This window comes from Sinohyriopsis cumingii, chromosome 11, assembly GCF_028554795.1.
Source record: "Sinohyriopsis cumingii isolate HCF-2022 chromosome 11, ASM2855479v2, whole genome shotgun sequence".
NCBI lineage: Eukaryota > Metazoa > Mollusca > Bivalvia > Unionida > Unionidae > Sinohyriopsis > Sinohyriopsis cumingii.
In genome coordinates this window covers 71,995,813-72,017,334 of record NC_142971.1, presented here as the reverse complement: position 1 = coordinate 72,017,334, position 21,522 = coordinate 71,995,813, and the positions used below count along the sequence as shown (strand labels likewise).

General features: G+C 39.4%; 1 protein-coding gene across 1 annotated transcript; it reads right to left on the bottom strand.

Annotated features, from left to right (window-relative positions):
• Positions 1 to 16,497: 16,497 nt before the first annotated feature.
• On the bottom strand, positions 16,498 to 20,610 carry LOC149788711 (uncharacterized). The gene is made up of 4 exons (XM_089974807.1): positions 20,472 to 20,610; positions 19,624 to 19,724; positions 18,438 to 18,532; positions 16,498 to 16,673 (listed from the first exon to the last, which is right to left on the bottom strand). Exons 1-4 carry the CDS (start codon positions 20,593 to 20,595, stop codon positions 16,664 to 16,666), a joined length of 330 nt encoding a protein of 109 aa, XP_089830933.1. The 5' UTR covers positions 20,596 to 20,610; the 3' UTR covers positions 16,498 to 16,663.
• Between the last annotated feature and the right edge of the window lie 912 nt (positions 20,611 to 21,522).

Here is a 21,522-nt window from a genome sequence, read left to right as displayed (position 1 = left end):
CAATTTATCACCTCGTAAGTAATTGTTCTCAACGGTGACATCTGCTGACGGGGAATAATCGCGTCGTATTTCATTTTTAATTCTCCATGTACCCCAACTCTCGTCCGGACTAGTAAACTCGGCTATGTTTCCCTTATACTTTACGTCAATATAAAATGAATCAATCGCAACTCTAACTGCGGTGTCGGAAAATCTATTTAACACTGAAAATAAATTTATGCAAGCATAACCCAGCATAGACGCCCTCAAATGCGGGTATGCTGGGCTGTCTCCGTCGCTGTAAGTAACAACTGTACCCAACCTTGTTCCATTGGACAAGAAAGCTGTTTTGCAGTTCACGTATCTATTTTTCGCCACTGCGTCCTTGATTACGAAATCATATTCTGCGTCATCTATAATCAGCCGTGAGCAATATCGTTTGTAATCGCAGTTTTTTCCACCTTGTGTGAACTTACCAATTATTCTTCTACCGAGATCTTTTGCCTCGCGGTTTCGTTGTTTGAATATCTTTTTGGACCATTCGATGATATATTCCTCGTCGGCATCAATGTGTTTTCTGGACTCGTCAATTATGCTATCTAGACGCTCCGGTTCTGGTAACCAGACTTCAGTCTGCGCCCGGTATGATATAATCGCGTCACTGACAATCAACGAAACTAGCATTTTACAATCAATCATATACCGTAGCAGCGCTATTGGCAACCACTTCTTTTCAGTCATGTGTCTACCGATCCAAATATAGCAACAGCGATGAAGTCCTGCCGCGAATTCAAATGATACTATGTGAGCGAATCCAGTTAAATCAAAATCAGGCAGTGGTCCATTAATAGCAACACGAGTCATTTAATGTCTGGGGTGTCCAAATCGTTTAAAGTACTCAGCGGCGGATCCATACCCGAGAAAACTTGCTGGATAACAGACAACCATATCAACGGAAATCATAGCGTCGCGGTTGTATCTAGTGTTCCATAGTCCACCGTGATAGTATTCCAAACAACTGGATTGTACATCCGGTAGAAATTCCTTGCGCGTTGGTCTCCACGCATTTTTCCTTGCTGCAACATGAGCCGCAACCGATGGAATTGTAAAACAATTTGTTAGCAGTTGTTCATCATGCTCTTCAAATTCCATGGCGGTTTTTTTCATCTTGTTGTGAAACGCTTCAGTGCGATATAATTCACCGTTTGGCCTTACAAACTGATCAAAGGTATCGCATCGTTTTCAGCGCTGCGAAGTAACCACACTGATACAGGGTCGTTTTTACACAAACAAGCAATAGCATCAAATAGTTTCCTCTCCGCGAGAAAACCGTCCTTGGAGAATTGTTCTCCCAGGAATTCCCCCGGGATATACTTTACTGTTCTATCCCGTGGAAATACTGTGATCGCGGACGTCCATGCGTGTTCGTTATGATCAATAATTTTGATTGAGGCTCCCTTTGATTTGTACTTTGATTCGTATAATACTTCACCGGTTATCGTTGTAACGGTTATTGGAAATCTCAACGACGTTTCTAATCTCGCTATGTCGCTGATGGTTGCTCCTCACTCGCGCACTGTCTCCTCCCATTGGTTTATTTTGCTACGCCGTAGATCAGTCAATTTGTTTCCTCGACACGCATTTGTAAAATGCTCTATTATTCGTTCTGCTACACAATTTATCCCCGTTGACTGTTTCATTGGCGCTAGTTTTCCGATATCAGGTTTCTTATTTAACGGGTATATTCCATAAACAACTGCTGTTTCAGGATACGCTCGTTCATAGCATGGTCTGTCAATTCCGGTTAACAACCCCGGCTTGGAGTCGCGGCTAACAGTGACTGTTTTCTTGTCGCTGAGAACTGGTTCAAATTTATCACGTGTGATCCAATTACCTGATTCCACCCGGACAATGAATTTTACTCTGAAAAAATACTTTTTACCGTCAAGGTGTGATATTATCGTTGATGCGCGCTTGTCGTTCATGGTAGCATCAACAACGCCATCAATTCGAAATGTTGACCAACTATGGGATGCACCATCACGCTTGAATTCATTGATACAATCACGTATTTTATTTAACAGGGTTCTATCGTTTATTAACGCTTTTGGTGTGCCCTTGAGGGCTCTATCGAGATTAAACTTAATATTTTTCCAGGGCTTAATTGCTGCTAATTTCTTGAACTCCTCCTCCATATAATTAAAACAAGTATTTAAATGAAAGAATATAGTATAATGAATAAATGCAAATGGTTGATGATTGGGTCGACAACCCCGTGCAATAAATCATGTAGAGGTGAATTCTGCGGGTATCATTTACAAAGCGTTCTTAATGGTTCTCTTGGCCCTCTCCCGTGCTTGGTTTGCCATGTTGGTGTAAGAGGAAAATCGCAGTTGTGTATCAATTGTGGAGGAAAGCGATACAGAGAGTTAAAACGTTATTATGATAAACGAATAAAAAAACGCCGTCATTGACCCCACCGCGGTCTCCGTCAAGGACAAAATCATCAAAACCCCTCAAGACTACATTGAAAGGTTTATAATTAAACCAAATAATGAATTAGACAAGTAGTATTATTATACAAATGAACCAAGAATTTCTACCTCACCCTGTGCTTGTTAATTACGAGGCATCTCGCGACGGCGTTGTTCGAAACCGTAGACTGAAGAAGCCGGTTGGCACTGTAAATAATCGCGGATACTTGCGATTTGGTGCTGGGGGAAAAAACTATCTTATTCACAGGATGGTATATGAAGCGTTTAACGGACTGATCAACGACGGTCTCGTTATTGATCACATTGATGGATGTCCTCAAAATAACAGACTGTGTAATCTAAGAGCTGTTACACCGAGTCAAAATTCCAAATTTGGAAAACCAGGAGGGATGAGAAAGGCAAAACCCGTAAAGTCATTTGATACAATAACGCACGAAGAAAAAATATTTCGCTCTATGAATGCGGCTGGTAGGTACTTCGATATTTGTAGTAAATCAGTTCGAGATGTTGCAGAGAATATAACTAAAACAGCGATTTCAAAAAGGACCGGGCACAGAATTCGATTTTCATATATAACATCAAGGGGAATAACTCGTGATGGTATATCACCGAGTGACGAAGTTACCGACAGTGTGAACGCTACAGTCTATTACAATTAATAAATTGTCTGTTCCGGAAGAAATACCGGAAGAAAACTGATGGAATAAATTGTCTTTACAAACAACTGTAATATTCTGTTTTATGTTTCATCGAAGTATTTAGTGTTGTTTAAGCGCTATTGATAGCGTTTTTTAAGTAATTTAACGAAATACAATAACACACCTTGTGACTGACGCGGTTGTATTAGTCGCCTTATATATAAGCCGACTCGTTATAAGCCTTGGGCTTTCGAAAGCCAATTCAACCAATCAAAACTAACCCACGCTCTTGACCCGGGCGTGTGGTTGTCTTTTGTTCACAATCATGCAACCGGGTTAATTTAATTGGGTTGCTTTTGATTGGTTGAATTGACCGTAGAGTTCCGCCCCGCCGTTTTATGTCTGTGCCGTCTTGTGCCGTCCCATCATTAATTAAGTACATGTAGTCATGTCCCCCCAAACATATCTTCTGGGCGGTCTACGATGACGTTTGTCACCCTAGGCCTCCCTCCCGGAGATACATGTTTCGGGTTCCCTTGGGCTCAGATGGATGCGAAGGCACCCAAGGGGTTCCAAGATGTGTTGTCCTTAATTAAGTAGCCTCTGGGTCTCTCTGACGTCATAGGGCGCCAGCGAGATTGCCAAATGGGTTATAATTCTCTAGGCAGTAAAGATGTTAACAGCACCTTTATGTGCCTAGAGATCATTTTGTAAAACATTTTTTTTATTATAGAAATAAGATGTTTATAAGAATATGAATATCGAAGACATCAATAATATATTAACCGAGATTTCAAAATTAAAAAATTAAGGAATTGAATTATCTGATAGTCTCAACAGCGAAAGAATATTATCCGATTATGAAATTATTAACGAACAATCGAAACGGGGGCGTTTTACCCTGGCCCGCGAGTATTCTTTTATAAAACGATTACAACATACGATTAATGAAAACCTGTACCTCAATGACGTAAATGCATTCATTGGGCTATTCACTGCCGTTGAAACAATACGAAAAAAACTTGGACGTGTTTATGAACGACGCCGGGAGATTTCTAGTAAGATTAAAAACATTAGAAAGATTATAGACGAAACCCCCGTGGAGCCCCCAATTTAATGGTAGCGTAACGGAAGTGAATTTTTACGTTGTACACATATTTCCCCCCCCCCGACAGGTCATACTACTGAAAAATTACCTTGCAGAGAAATATAGTCCTGTAATACTGAAATAGTAAGACGATTGCGTTTCATGGCATTCGGGTATATTCCTGCCATAGGATGACTCGGCGGGAAATTTGAAATTGCGGAGCGATTTGCAATAATGGTAGGTGAATCACTTACTACTCGGCTAGCCAGAGAGCGGCTAGCAGCGCTTAAAAAGTTCATACCGTTACGAGACAGGGTCCGAAAACAACTTCAAACGCGGCAACAACTACAAACTGATTTTGCTGTTGGAAGCGAACAACTCTTTGCCCCGGTAAAAAGCGCAACTGTGCCCGTCCTCGGCGCGCTTGAAAAGATAGCGGCTCAGACCAAACAAACAAAGGAGTCTCTGGAAACACTTCCTGCGAAAATAGCGGTTGCTACAACACACCAACGGAGGGTGAGGCCACCACCACTCGCTATAACCGGCCCACAAGAACCTTATGTTACAATGGCCGATGAAGAAGAACTAGGTGCTACTGCAAGAGAACCAGAAGAAGAAATACCGGAAGAAATACCGGAAGGAATACAGGAAAAAAAAGAGAAAGGGGGGAATATACCCCGTAATGTACTTAAAAAGAGCACAATAGATACAATCAGAGCCTTCGACAGCGAGGAAGAATTGATTAATTTTACTGTTACAACATCACCTAAGGGCATACGAGATAAGCATATCAATAAAGGCTACGAGAAAAATATAAGGTCGACGGAGAATTGGGCAAGAATGGTGTATTTAGCAAGTAAATATAAAAATGCATTATACGGTGATACCGATTACACAGCATTCCTAAAATAAGGTTGAAAGTAGGAAACCAAAAAAAGGAAAAGGATACAGCGGTGTGGTTGAAAACGCTAGTGTTACTTGTCCTGGTAATGTTCTCAGTGATATATCACGGCTGGAAGTACTAATCGGAGGAAAACGAGCCGGAAATAACTCTACGGAAATAATCAATGAGGCCGCTGATATTTGCAGGCGTTTATTTGCAGGCGGTATCATGGACATTAATGTATATCGAGAACTCATTGACGAACTTGTGGACGGTTAATTGGAAAACTGGTGTTTTTATAATAAAGATGATTATACACTACAACCATGATAAACCAGTCAGCGTCTACGTGGTAAACTCACGATTGCCTGTATACCGCGCGTGGTACGGAGACGGTCTCGGTAGCACCATTGCGGGGTTATTTACAAGAATGGCTCCAAAAGTGGCGCCGTTAGCGAAACAATTGTCTATGAAAGCCATTGATGTTATTCGTGATAAGGGAATCAGCGCTATTGGAGATGTTGCCGGAAAGGCGTTTTCAGCCGCGCGGGACAAACTAATGTCGTTGGTGAGAAGAAAAAAAACAAACGCCGCTGAGTTATACAACAGTGATGCCTGCAAATGTCAGCAGGGTAATAAATAACGCGGTGGAAAAAAAACTAGCGTCAATGACCGAGTCATTGGCCTCGCCGCTGGCGACTCCGATGGCTTCGCCAACGACCCCGTCGTCGATGATGGCGGAGCCATCCACTGATGCAACAACCAACGCGCTCATGAACGCGATAGCGGGAAGTGGTCTTAAACCGAAACGAAGACGACGTTGATGAATTGCAAAGCAATTTCAATTGAAAACATCAACATGATAATAATAAAATGTTTGCGCGAACCGCTGATCCCGCGTTTGATATGGATGCCCCAGTGCGCAGGGATGATTCTGTCCGTGATTATCAATTTTATTCCTATCAACCACCACAAGCCGACCTACGATCGCGAATTGAACTTCAAGTCCAAGATACCAGTAAATACTTTTTGCCGTGTGAAGCGTTTATCGAAATCGAGGGAGAACTCGTGACAAATGTCGTCGCTAATACACCATACGCAGATGACGCTCATGTTCGAGTTGGTTTCGTCAACAACGGTATCATGGCGTTATTTGAGAGTGCCAGATATCTTATTGACGGGCGAGAAATTGAATCAATAGAACGCGAGGTTGATGTTGCAACGACGATAATTGGGCTAGCAAGATACTCAGATGATTATACAAGATCGGCGGGCCCATCTATGATGTTCGCAAAGGATACCACTAATAACGCTGACCATCTTCAGTACATTAACGTGCTGACGAAAGAAAATACCGCAGCTGACCAGGCTGAAACAGCTAACCCAGACCGCAGAGCAGGACCAGGCGCTGATTTCACTGTTATAAAAAGTACTAACGATAATTTTAATCTAGGATTTGCAACACGAGTAGGGATGTTGCAAGGACCACGCCGACAGTTTTCATGCGCGATTCCACTCCATCACATATTCGGATTTTGTAGAAATGTCAGAAAAGTTATCTATGGGGCTAAGCATACAATCGCGCTAACGCGAAGGGGCGATGATAACAATGCAATATGGCGTGCTGCTGACGTCGATAACGGTAAAGTCGTTTTAACTAAAATAGCATTGTGGATGCCGGTGTTGACTCCATCAGTTACCACGGAAGCACGATTGTTATCATTTATGGAACAGGGAGGAAAATCGTTGTTGAGTTGGCTAGCGGTAACAACTGATGCTAAAGAGGATAATGTCGCTGATACATTTACATGGCACCTGGCATCAAAACAAGGTGTTTCAGCCCAGCGTCATATATTTATAGCGCTACAGAATAGGGATCGATTGGGTAATCAAGAACGCAGCCATATGATATTTGATCAATTAGGAGTCAGGGATGTTTCGCTGAGAATAAACGGACAACAGGAACCATCCGAGGATATACAGCTTAATTACGGTGACAACCATATCGCACGTGTGTACCATCGATTGCTGTCATATATGGGTCGTGATCAAAACGTCGACACTGGTTTGCAAATATCACAACTTGATTTTAAAACCCTGTATCCGATTTATTATTTTTCGTTGGAACATCTTGATTTAACGAGACAGTCCGTCGTTGATATACACTTCCGAGCTCGTATAGCCCCGGGTGGCGTTAATTATAGAGCGGTTGCTGTCATTCTCAGCGATAAATCAATGCTGCTAGAAGGTGTTGGTGGATGAATGAGAATCGTTGATGCACCAGTGGAAAATATGTAATTGAAAACACAAACGCGTTTACAATAAAATGTCGTATAGTGTTGTCAGTGTAGAGTTGACCGATGGTCAAGTCAAGAAATTACGATCAAAGTCCGCTAAACAATGTGGAACCACAATAACGTTAAAGCCGTCACAGATGACTGGTGGCAAGCGTAAGATATCGTTGACGGCGCGTCAAATAAAACATTTCAATGATGCAATGAAGAATAAAAAGGGTGTTCAAGTAACCTTCTCAGCCGCGGCAATCAAAAACATGGAAAAGACCGGTGGGATATTTCCGTTGTTAGCTGCGATTCCGGCGTTGATTGCCGCGGCCGCACCAGCAGTGGCTAAGGCGGCGGCGTTAGGAGCCGTTGGTACCGCGGCGGGAATGGCATTGAAGAAGGCAACCGGGAGAGGCTATAAAAAAAAGAAACGAGGACGATCCGTGGCCGGAAAGGGTCTAAGACTACCGGGAACCCCGTATTCATGGTACTCGGGAAAGGGTCTAAGACTACCGGGAACCGTTTATTAACGCAAGAGTCTATGGTTCCGTTATCCAATTTTGATTTAATAGATGCCGCAGACGCGTTAGCGATAAAAAACTTCAGAGGTGTTTTTATGAGGGATCAATTACCAACAAAACCAAGGAATATTGAAACCGGTATAATTAACCTCGATAAATCCTCCGGAGCGGGAACTCATTGGGTTGCATACGCGATTGATCCGCGTGGGATCGTCTATTTTGATTCATACGGGTTAGCCCCGCCGAACGAGTTCATGCGGTATATCCGGGCGTGTTCAGCCCCGGTTTTTTCTTCCACGCTGCCAACACAGCGATTAAGTGACCCACCGATATGCGGCCGTGAAGTATTGAACGTACTCGCGGAGATTTCATCATCGCGGAAACCACCTCATGTGGTTGTAAACGAATACACTAGTGGGGTCGTAGAGGCCCAGCGGGCTAATTAAAAACACTGTGTTTTTTTACAATAATAATGATTGATATCTGGGGACGACCGGTTTCGGCGCTGAAAAAATCGACGGAAACGCCCGCCACCGATGACATAAAAAAACTAATCGAGGATGAAATCGCTGAGACGTTGAACCTAACCAGTGTTGACCCGGGCGAAATAGTTGTATTTCAAGACCGCCAGGGTAAATTAAAATCCAGTAATGTGTCGCTGGATGACGTTTTAATACGACAGCGTGATGCCGCCGAGAACACTATCGCGTTGTATACCGCCGACGGACGACTCAAACCGGGTGAACATCTATCGACGATAACGGATAGGGTAACATTAATCCAAGACGGTTTTATAAGGTTAGATAGATCGGTGACAAAACTTGACACGCAGGTGAATAAATTCGCCGAGGTGGAAAAGTCTGTCACCGATATGCAACTCACTACCGCTAGTTTTTTTGGGACCCCGACGGTGACCGAACCAAATCTTGCAGGGATAAAAAGTATTATTTTGGAGTTTACAACGCTGTCGGGCCAATTTTACACGTTACGAAAAAATGTTAACAGGATCGATGACAACTTTGATAAATTCTTTGGTAAAAGAAATACCAAGCTGGATGAAATTACAACAACTATAAATGATATCACTGCGTATGGACAGGAAATAAAAGAAATCAAAACTGATATTACAGCGATCAGGACTAGTATAGACGTGCATGGACGGAGAATAGAAATAATCAACACTGATATTACAGCGATCAGGACTAGTATAGACGTGCATGGACGGAGAATAGAAATAATCAACACTGATGTTGCGACGATCATAAATAATGTAAACGCGCATGGACGGGAAATAGGAGCAGTCAAAACTGATATTACAGCGATCAGGACTAGTATAGACGCGCATGGACGGGAAATAGAAGCAGTCAAAACTGATATTACAGCGAACAAAAATAATGTAGACGCGCATGGACGGAAAATAGAAACAATCGGCGTTAGTGTTGCATCGATCATAAATAATGTAGACGCGCATAGACGGAGAATAGAAACAATCGGCGTTAGTGTTGCATCGATCATAAATAATGTAGACGCGCATGAACGGAGAATAGAAACAATCGGCGTTAGTGTTGCATCGATCAAGACTAGTATAGACGCGAATGAACGGGAAATAAAAGCAGTCAAAACTGATATTCCAGCGATCAGGACTAGTATAGATGCGAATGAACGGGAAATAAAAGCAGTCAAAACTGATATTACAGCGATCAGGACTAATATAGACGGGCATGAACGGAAAATAAAAGCAGTCGACAATAATATTACAGCGATCAGGACTAATATAGACGTGCATGAACGGGAAATAAAAACAGTCAGAACTGATATTACAGAGATTAAAGACAAACTACCGAAAATGACAGAGCAACTTGAAAGAATGAAAACACCTCATGAGGGGGGCGCCGGCAATAGCGTATACACAATTTGGAATGGACCATTCATTTGGACTCCTACGCATAATATAATAAATATTACCGCAACTGTCAAGGGCATTTATCGATTGACACTGATTTCAATGATGCAGTTTAATATATCATCGTCGAGTTCATCCGGGTTTAACAATACAATATCAACAATCATTGACGAAAATGTAACTGAACCGTTTACAATTAGAGCCGTTGATAGAAATTTAACCAGGACAAACATCACTTTTTATGTGGAATTCGTGGGGACAACTTAAGTAAGTAATTGAAAACACCAGCTCTTTTAAAATAAAATGACCACCAGGGTAATTGAATCAGAGGCATTACCGACGTCACATCAATATCGATTCCATACAGTAAAAGAATTCTCCGCGAAGTTGAAAACGCTTTCCGAACAATACCGTGTAAAAATAAAAAAATACCGCCGAAAAATAACCGCCATCGACGCGGCCGTGTACTCGGTGTCAGGTATAGTAGCTGGTACCGGTGTCATTTTATCCACGGTGACCATGATGGCCCCGATCGCTGTTCCAATCGCTATCTCCGCGGCGACAACAATTGCTGGAGTTGCCAACGCAATCACTAGAAAGATATCATCGTGTTCTCAAAAAAAACTCAACGAGTATACAGTAAAACATCAAATGGTATCCAACGCGTACTCGAAATTATCCGAGTTGATCTCGTTGTCAATTGATAACTCGTTTATATCCGATGTTGAATTCTCCACGATGGTCCAGTTGTATGACTCCGCGATGTCAAAAATCGAGGATTTTCAACTGGAAACCGGAAACCACGTCGCTGAAACCACTTCAATGGGCTTAAAACATTCTCCTGAAAACAAGCAGGTTGTTAATATTCGGTGTTGAAATTGAACACTAAAAACAGCGAATAATAATAATGTCGCTGAACCCGGAAGGGTTTCAATTACTTCAACGGATCGCGGAAAACACCACTCCGGTACAAACAAGTATGATATCAATAACGTCAACGAAACCCGAATTCAGTGTGAACTTCCCATCATCGGTTCTAGTGAAGGAAATAGCGCTGGCAAAATTGCGAGTATATCACAGTTGGCCTAATATCCGAGCGGATGCATTTAACGGACAACAACCTAATAACTCGCTGGTTTTTGCATGGGCAAATAAACCCGATGGGGCCCCAGACTGGAAGGAGGTTACAATACCAACTGGGTCATACCAAATAGAACAAATCAATAAAGAATTTCAACGCAGGATAAAATCAATCACAGGAAAAGAATCAAAAATCGCTATTACGGTTCATGAACCGACGTTATCGTCGACGATTGAAATAAGCACACCGGGGTATATGGTTGATATTTATAACAGTTCAATAAGAACCATACTAGGATGGCCTAAGAATCCACCTCATGAAATCTCCGCGGACTTGCACACGAATGCGCAATCGTATCATGAAATTAATCCCAGTTATCGAGATGATTTGTCTATTATAAAAAACACGTTATTACCCAGCAGGTTTATATTTCAAGACAGGAATACCATTGCATGGTATTTTCCGTATAAGGAAACTCCTGAATCGTCCGCCGTGGTCACAGTTAATTTAAATGATATCATTGGTGCTTTTACCGAAATTAATCGTAATTACCAATCACAACTAGAACAGCTACGGAAAACAAAAACACGAAAACACGTTGAGGTGTTAAATCAACTTATATCAGACATGGAATATATCAATGAACGAATCGTTAAAACAATATCCGCTAACAGCGATGATAATAAACAAAAATTCCTAACCGAGTTTAATATCACAGAAGCCGATTTACCCGATTTCAAGTTTCCAGGATACAACGCGCCAGAACTAAGAAAATTTCTTAATGATTTTCTCGGTCCATCAACTATCCTCAGACACGATAACGGAGAGGGTGGTAGGCATATTGCCCCATACAACGTAAATATCGCATCGGTGATAGCAATCAATCTAGTGTGTGATGTTATCGAAGGGAGTTACCAGGTGGATACCAAGCAATCAAATCAGGCTCAACAGGGGTATATCCTTTATTCATTTTCACCAACAGCCCCTCCCGGATTCTTAATCGTTGAGAGTCCGATTAATCCGGTCTATATGCGATGCCATAATCGGTTTTTAACGACAATTAATTTCAGACTTACCGATCAGTCAAATAACCTAATTGATCTACAAGGGAAGGAGTTAGTGATCACTCTGTTTGTAAGATCATAAAGATCCTCATTGTAAAAGCCCCTTAGCAGCAGAGGGGGCGATGACATCGACGCGGTCGTCGCGCTTTTTTACCGGACGCTGACGACACTGGGATCGGCGCGCAGAAAGTATATTAAACTAAATGACGTTCGATTTACCCTCCCCTCCCCCCCCCGGACGACGACGTCGTTTTTTTTTTACCAGGCGCTGACGACGCTGGATCCGCTGAGTGCAGAAGGTATTAATTAAACCAAATGACGATTGGACAAAATGTCCGATTCGCCCCCTCTGCTGCTTTGGATCCTTAGCTGTGGGAAATCCAACCATTGCTGATGACATTTCACTTTTGGCTATATATCCTAACAATCTACAAAATCTGTTAGATATAGCATAAGACTACAGTAATAAGTGGCGATTCGAGCTTAGTGCCACAAAGTCATACATTAACATTTCCCGTCATGTTTGCCGGTTACTGATTCGGCAACACACCTGGGTCACCCGATTAACTCAAAGCTGACATCGCATGACGCAATACTCGACGCATGCAAGAAACGAAAAGATCATTTCACGGTCTGTTTGGTATTGACATTAAACTGACTGGTTTAAATCCTTTGACTGCTGCAAATGTAATCAAAAGGTAAATGTTCCTTCAATGTTTTATGGAAGTGAATTACGGTGTAACATTTCAAAAAGTGACCTTTCTTCACTGGATAAAACTCTGCGATAACATTTACAAGGCTTTCCAATACATACAAGATCAGAAATCGCCCTGTGAATGCTAGGATGGACATCATCGCAGTCTGAAATTGATAGAAGAAAATTGACGTTTTTACACAGATTGTGTTTGGTGCCTAATAACGTACGTACTAAACGTGTGTTTAACGTTGCGTTATTTCACCTCATTTTGAGTGGATATATGTCAAGCTACGGGTTAATTTCAAATTTATATTATACGTCAAACACGTTTGACTTGCTCGGGTATCTTTTTGTTGTTGTTGTTGTTCTAGGGTTTAATGCCATTTTTCAGCACAAGATAGGCTATACATGGCAGCCAGTATAACTGGTGGAGGAAGAACCCTGGAAAACCCAGGGAAGAACCACCGACCCACGAGAAGCTACTGGCAGGCTTTCCTACGTACCCACGCTAGCCGAGCCTTGGACTCGAATCCACGCAGGCAGAGGTGAGATGGCAGTGATCTGTAACGGTGAGCGCCTTAGAGCACTTGGCCACTCGGGGCCCCACTAGGGTATCTAACTGATTATTTGCAACAATCTGAAATTCCAGATGAACAAAATTGGAAAGAAATTGTAAGATCAAAAATTGTTGGTCTTATAAATAGCCTCTGGAGAGTTCGTATATCTCATGAAACAGATTTTGATAGATTCTCTTCGATGCACGAAATACTTACGACCTGCTTCAGTGTGGCAGTCGGCTAAAACCAGACAGCACGGAAATGTATTTACATATGCAGCTAAACTTTGGGCTGCTGATCCTCAAACACAGCTTGATATGTCTATTAAATGTGGGAATGTTTATACAGACTTGATACTTCATTGTTGAGTTACTTGTCCTTATATGTCGAACTTTAGAACCTATTTCTGGAATTTCCTTACTGATAAATTTCCACAGAGCCTGCACATTACGTTATTTAATGCAGAAGATGAGCTCAACTACAGTATCTTCCAGGTAAAGGTTACCAGCAGGTGTAATCGACAAAGAAAACTCCAAGCTATCCGTCCTGTATGCAGCATACTTTGTCATGCATTGTGCAGCTATCTTCTGCAAATAAGGTACTGAAACTTGCAACTTAAGCAGTTGACGAACACTTTGTTGAATGATATACTGTAAGAATTTGTATTATAATATTAATATTTTTAATACTTATTTATTGATTATATTCCGATGATTTATTCATATATCATGTAATCTTCAATGAAATTAAATAAAGACGATGATGAAGTTAGAATAATATATTTTAGAATTAAAATAACTAAACTATAGATAAATATATGTTCTTGTAGTTTTTCTTAAAATAAAATGGCAAGACTATAGAAAAATGGTGTTTGTTATTTTAATTAAAATATCAATCCAAAGAATAATTTTACTTTAATTAAAATACCAAACTATAGAACAATGTTATTTTAAATTAAAATCGATTACATAATTGTCAGACTTAGATCCGGAATTCTAAAAATGGGTTTATTTAGATATTTTCAGGGTTTGAAATTAACAATAAATTGCTTGTTTAAGACTAATAGATTTCCCTACATACTAAAAACTGTGTATTAATAATAGTCTAATGGGACACAGAGAAAATTTACTTTAAATGTAAATAAATAGAAAAGGAGGGGACTGCTGTTGCTGAATCGGCAAGGATATTGATTGTTGATTGTAAACTTCTGACGACGCTTTGATAGCTAAAATGTATATACCTCTAAACATAATTTGAAAAACATTATTAAAAAGTAAAAAGAATTTCCTTACATTGGTTTAGCACAAAATAAAATAAAATAATTTTCAAACAATTATTATTATTACTGTTATTATCATTCCGAATCATCATATCTGTTTATCAACACTATAAGTACATGTACATGATGTCATAATACTATACTGACTTTCCAAAGCCGATCTCCAATTCCAAGTCTTCATAAAGAACATTCCCCCAGCAGTGATAACAACGCATTAACTTTAAGCGATCGATATCTGGAACGACAACTCCTCCGGAAAGCGTATTGTGAAAGAGGTTTGTTACTTTCATGCACAATATATTCTTTCGTTAACTCAATGTTATCATTGTACATATTTGTTTATGTTTATTTTTACTTGTTTACTTTTTATACGTCATTGGTTTTTTATCTAACGTTTGTGCGCGATCGTTGCAACAGACCGTTTCGGTCGCGACTATCTAAATAGGCATCTATCCTTCTATTTATCGATTCGATAGTTTGTCTATTATTATAGTTACTCTTAAACGATTATGTATGCGTTTCCGTTCGTGTGTCATAATTGCCCTGCAGATTGCATACATTATATTCTGTAAGTTCTAACATTATACACTGAATGACCTTATGGCGATATAATTTGGCCTTAAAGACAGAAGAATCAAGGTGAAGATAAAAGGACCTGCCATTCCAGGGTACCTGTAGCGATATACAGTGTACTCTCAAGTGGAGAGCACTTGCTGGATAATATAATGCCCTTATAAGTAAATTTTTGGATTATAGTCCTATGTGGCCTCTTGTCTGCACGACTCGTTAGTTTGTACACTTTAATTTCTGCGATTATCCGCTATTCCATGACACGAGAGCAAGCCACAGAAAGCAAGGCCGCCCGGAATGACCCAGTCCGTTTCCTTCTGATCCAGGCTGACATTTCGCACAAGTTAGTTCCAAATATATCTCCAGTTTCCTATTTTGTGCGGACCGCTCAATAACCTGACGCCAAACATGTGAGAGTCACTTCCGAGTCGAATAGTTCTGAGTTGTGAATTTTCCTACCTTGTGATACTTATTATTTTTAGTGTTCTTGTGATTTCCGATAGCTTAGCTATAAGCAGTGTCTCAGTTTGGGTGTTGCAACACTGTGAGTTTGTAAACAACACTAATGGATGCCCTTTCAGTGCTACCACACAAGTTGTAGTCGAAAGAGGGCTTTCCTGGGTCAGAGTTATGTTGTTTTCTTTTGCGGGGTGGGGGTGGAGGTTAAGTGTGTGGGTATTGTCCTATATACCAGTTATAGATGTATATGTGTGTGTGTGATTTGGATGTTTTAACTTAGCGTTAACAATAGTTCAGTCATATCGTTACGATGTCTGCAGTGTGACAGTTTATAGTGATGTCTAACACTGGGGCATCATGCAGCAGACATGTAGATCGATGTTCCACCCAGTCACAGTATCCTGCCAAAAGGCCGACCAGTCCTAACATGAACCTCTTAATGCTGAACGCCAAGCTAGCAGCTGATAGTACCATTTTTGTAAGTCTTTGGTATGACTCGGCCAGGGATCGAACCCACGACCTCCCGCATGTGAGAAGGACGCTCTAAACACTAGTCCACCGGACCGATATATGTAGTTTGTGCTAAGCTGTTAGTGTGGTATAAGGTTCATATGTTTCTTTATGGGCAGAAACCTGTTGATGATATAAGGTGATGTTACAAGTGGAGAAAACTGGAAAGTAATAAGCAATTGCATGACAGATGCAGGATGCCAAGAGGAGATGTACACTTGCCGCACAGGTGGAGAAAGCTGTAAGGAGGTTTATGTCGCCTTACGAGTGGCCTAAACCAAGTGAATATAAACACTGGCCCGACCGTTGCACGAAACCGGATGGAGAAATCCAGGGATATTTATCGGTACAGAAAGCTTGAGGGAGATATACATAGTGGCTCTGCGTATGGATAAAATTTGCAGTGATATACAGTAGTCTTCGAAAGGGTAGGACTGCATGATGTTGTTGCACTTGAGATCTGTTTACTCACTGCAATAAACAACCAAGGTATTGCGATTAATGTTTATTAGAATTACAATCATGACATACGAAAATGGCCTCGCAACGTAATTTTGAAAGGAATAGACCAAAGTCCATTTCCTATATATGCAGTTTTTTTCACCCTCACCAGCCAGGTTCCCTTTCAGGCAAGAAAGATGTTCGTCTTAAATTCAGACTAAAAATTCCTGTAAAATATCAATACAGATATATATTAAAAGAAACGAAGGTCCCTGAGTGGCTAAACCTATATACGCAAAACCAGATAAACAAATTAAAACCGTTTAAGTTGACGTATGGGTAAATTATAGGTATTGGTATTTATTTGCGTGGTTTGAAACTTACAATGTCGCCCCTGGTGACTGATGAATACTTCTGAATGCTAATGGTGGTATCTGGATTTTTATAGTGGGCACTTGCAATGATATTTTTGTCAGACACAATGCGAACAGCATACCATTTTCATGGTATTAAAGTTTCTTCTTGGAAAGATCATTCCTGAAATGTGTGGGAACAAATTGAATTATTTGTGCCCTATAATAATAGATACATCCTGCACAAATAGACCCAGGTAAACTATGCATAGGTCCGTTCTCACCCATGTTATCACAGAGTTAGGAAGAATATGCATGCAATATTAGGAAATTTTTAAAGGGTTACTTACTTCATTAATTTTACTCACACTGCTTGTTAAAAAATAAGTATCCAGGTATCGTTTAATAAAATGCTGTGAAATTGTCTCAGCAGCGCAATTAAAAATAAATTCTCCAAAAGGACGACTGTCGTAAATTCCAGAAGATACAAGTGTGGTTAACAATTGTTGTCTTTCAAAAAGGGAATCAAAGGATCCCTATAGGAACACGTGAGAGATGAAAAAAGTAAGGTTGTTGTAAACTAAACTTGCTAAGAGAAACGTGCAATTGTTCCTACTTTTCAAACCACGTATATCTACGCCTAGAAAAACAGACTACTAAATAAGGTTACAAGATCTCTATCCACGAGGTGTTGCATCTTACTTCAGTAACTTTAAAACCATTTTATGTTTGTAGTTTTCACAATGTTTCTGAAATGTTCTACTAATATTATTACACATGAACCTCATGTAAGCACATTCAATTCAGTGATCTGCGAAACGGAAATATCTTCAATATATCATTTCAGCAGGCTCCCAAAATTGAAATATATCCCTTAATTTTTAAATACGTACTTGCTAAATAACTATAACTTTTATAGAACTTTCATGAAATCTTGCTGTTGACAATACATAATTATTACGAAAGTTAAATTTGAGTATAGGTAGCAAGCAAGGTATTATTTTGTTAACTACAGATTAATGGTATATTAAATATGGCAATTAAGAAAATGAAAGACGCTAAATGGCCAAAAATATTAATGGAAACATAACCGTGGTTTTGAAAGATTCCCCTTGGACAGATCATTCATAACACACACACAAGTGATTTGCCGGACCTAACACATACTAGATATGACGATGTCTATCATAATCATGTTAATTGGACGCTTAACTGGAGATGTTATTCTTTAGCGATCACAGTGCGAATTTATGGTGTATTGTCTGAGTTAAGGCCATATAACAAGGTAATTGTAATCATTTACTCAAAATAGTCATACCTTAAATAAATCTCATCGTACGTTCATTAAAAATGCAATTTAGGCTTGACATTTGGACTCATTCAGGAACGGTAACTGTTAGACATTTGGACTAGCTCAGGAACGGTAACTGTTAAACATATGCATCCTTAGCTATATTAGAATCCTTGTCTTGTATTGTAGTCAAATGTGGAGATGCCTACGATCTGGCTATTAGTGGATACAATACACTAAGCAATATAAAAGTAACATCTCCCCTCACTTTCCATATATATATATATATATATATATATATATATATATATATATATATATATATATATATATATATATAATATTACCTTCTATTTTGACAGTTGGGGTTATTTGGATACCATTCAGGATAGTCGACTCCAGGTTTAAAATCTTCAGGAAGACACCACGACCTACGTGTACACTATAATAAAGGACAAAATAATTGTTCACTTGTGTTCTGTATGGAAGAAATTGAAAAGGAAGGAAGTAAGCGAACAAACATATCAATTGATATTACATTATTCTTCTTGACAATCGAGGTCTATATCATATTTTTAAAGTAGCCTGAAACCCACTGTTAGTATCAAAAGACAGCCTTCCATGCTATGTTTTTTTCAGCTACGGACAGATTTATCTGTTGTGGAAAAATGTTTTTCTGGGGGGAGATCTTTTATAATGATTTTAGAGATGGGATATTTGTACAAATGCTCGGTAATCTGATGCAACAAGTCATCACATTCAGTTATCGAGAACCTAACCCTGAAACATATTCATATTGAAACATTTCCATATTAAACAGTTATACATTTAGTAGGATTAGTCATATAATTAATTTGTTGAAAAAGGTAGACTTTGAGATATTCTTCTTTAATAATCGAGATAAAGTTTGCAATGTCATACTAATATCCTATAAGTAGTATTTCATTTGTTAACTGGTGAAATTATTTATTTATTTTACTTATTAATTATGTGCTTGATAGCATATACGTTCATGTGTTGACATACATTTGTAGGCAACAGAGAGTGGTACAAAGAAGCTTATGATTTATTGTTACAAGGTCGTAACACTGGCATGGTGATTACCATGTATAAATGATAGGTTTTCTATATGTTTCACCTGCTTATGATTTATTGTTACAAGGTCGTAACACTGGCATGGTGATTACCATGTATAAATGATAGGTTTTCTATATGTTTCACCTGCGGGCACTACAATTCAATGAGTCAGTGAAAAGGAGTTTTGGTTAGTTGCTGTTTGCATTCTTCTTAGATGAATTGAATCTAAATTTTCTAGCTGGTGTAAAATACACACACACACATAGACACAAATCAGCCATCAATTTGACTCGACCTTCATCTGTCGAATTCAGAGGAGAAATAACAACAAGACCAACTTACATTCAATTTTAGACACCTACATATAACAGCTTGATATTACCGACACTTACACTGCACATATAAATTTGATCTTAGTGTGATAAAAGATGAAGCACAAAACTTGTTGCTACTTACAGCTGCAACTCCTTTGGGTGAGACTTTTGAACAAGTGCAATAGTTGCAATAGACTTTACGTGACTCTCCGGGCTTCAACAGCTGGTCAAATATCAGGCACCCTCTAACAATGGTGAATAGGATACTGATTGTGGTTTTTAAAAGGAGGGGGAAGAGGATGACGAGGAGTGTGGTGCTGGTGATGATGGTCGTGGTGATTCTGATAATGTTTGATTTGATGACAATTTTGGTGGTAGTGGTAAGTATAATCATCACCTTCAACATCATCATTAGAGGGGGATTGTAGTTCGTCGTATTAATATAAATTTAATCCCCTAATATAGCAAAACTATTGCTGTATTCTAGAAAGAAAGACAGAAGGCACGAAGAAGGGTATTATGAATTAACTTGACATGCACAACTGCAAATAGTGTGTGCTAAGGGACAACAGCAAATAGTGTGTACTAAGGGACAACTGCAAATAATGTGTGCTAAGGGACAACTGCAGATTGTGTGTACTAAGGGACAACTGCAAATAGTGTGTGCTAAGGGACAACTAACTGCAAATAGTGTGTGCTAAGGGACAATGCAATTAGTGTGTGCTAAGGGACAACTAACTGCAAATAGTGTGTGCTAAGGGACAACTGCAAATAGTGTGTGCTAAGGGACAACTGCAAATATTGTGTGCTAAACGACACAAATGCAAATAGTGTGTGCTAAGGGAATAAATAGTTAAAAAGAAATGTAAAATAATAAAGCATTCCCCATAACCGAAGCGCTACTACATAAACCAAGATGTTAAAACTCAATAAAATACCTACAAAATAAAATAATATTATAAAAAGACAGTAGATATACAGTAACAATACCTTTATTGCACGAACAGTTTGGGTCAGCGTAATTTTTGCACCATTTGTTCGTGTTGTCAGTGCAAGCCTGACCACACTTGCATTCACTGGAGGGTGGGAAAAAGTATATTAATCTTAGAATCATAAGATTAATGTATATAATATGACCATCACAAATTTAGATAAAAATGACTTGTCCCTGAAAGATAATAGTAATTGAATATCTATGTCTTTCTCTTCCAGTTCTAATCATTTTACAGACATACTTGTTATTGTATCAAAGTTACTTGTTAGTGGCTTAAGGTTAAGAGTAATTCCTTGAATTTTAAATCATTTTTCAACTTAGAATGTAGTCATGAGTAACTCAGTACAAGGTGAGTTGGTATGCATTGAGTTCTCTCCAATATATATATATATATATATATATATATATATATATATATATATATATATATATATACATATTCACCTTTCTGGACGGCCTATTAGTACATTCTTTACGGCTAGGGCCATTAATAACACTGCAACTAAGTCAATGGACTTCATTTTCTGCAATAAAACTTTAACACTGTTGAAGCTGGATAAAAGGTGTGATTTCAATTTTTTTTTTAATATCCTCAAAAGATCTGTCACAATACCTAGCAATCTCCTTTTGACCGATTGCTTATATCATATCTGAATTGATTGTTACAAAACTAAGTGAGAGCTGATATCTTGAAAACAAAAATGAATCATTGTTGCATTTTTCTTTCGTTTACTTGTTGCCTGGAGTAGTGGTGCATATGCCATACTCGCAATGGAAAGGGCACAAGTTAATTTTCTACCATTGGATTTACCTTGTCGGCTACAGCGATCTGACCTTCACCTTGTTCCATTTCCCATTAATGGCCTGCATGTGTTGCTTTGCCGCACAACAGCAAACTAGATCATAGTTTTTGTGTTTCCTTTACCTGATCAAATATGGATAGCTCGTTGACATGGGAAGTCTTTAAACGAACTCGGTTTACCATGCGACAGCAGCAACACCTTTTACAAGACCATATCGAAAAAATTAAATGGACAATACTATTGT

What these genes read in the sequence shown, in the direction of transcription:
- LOC149788711 (XM_089974807.1), bottom strand. Translation starts at nt 20,595, where the DNA reads ATGATTCTAAGATTAATATACTTTTTCCCACCCTCCAGTGAATGCAAG. An exon ending in AAACTGTTCGTGCAATAAAG is followed by an intron (nt 19,725 to 20,471) that starts GTATTGTTACTG and finishes CCATTGTTAGAG; the next exon opens with GGTGCCTGATATTTGACCAG. An exon ending in CACCCAAAGGAGTTGCAGCT is followed by an intron (nt 18,533 to 19,623) that starts GTAAGTAGCAAC and finishes CCTTTATTATAG; the next exon opens with TGTACACGTAGGTCGTGGTG.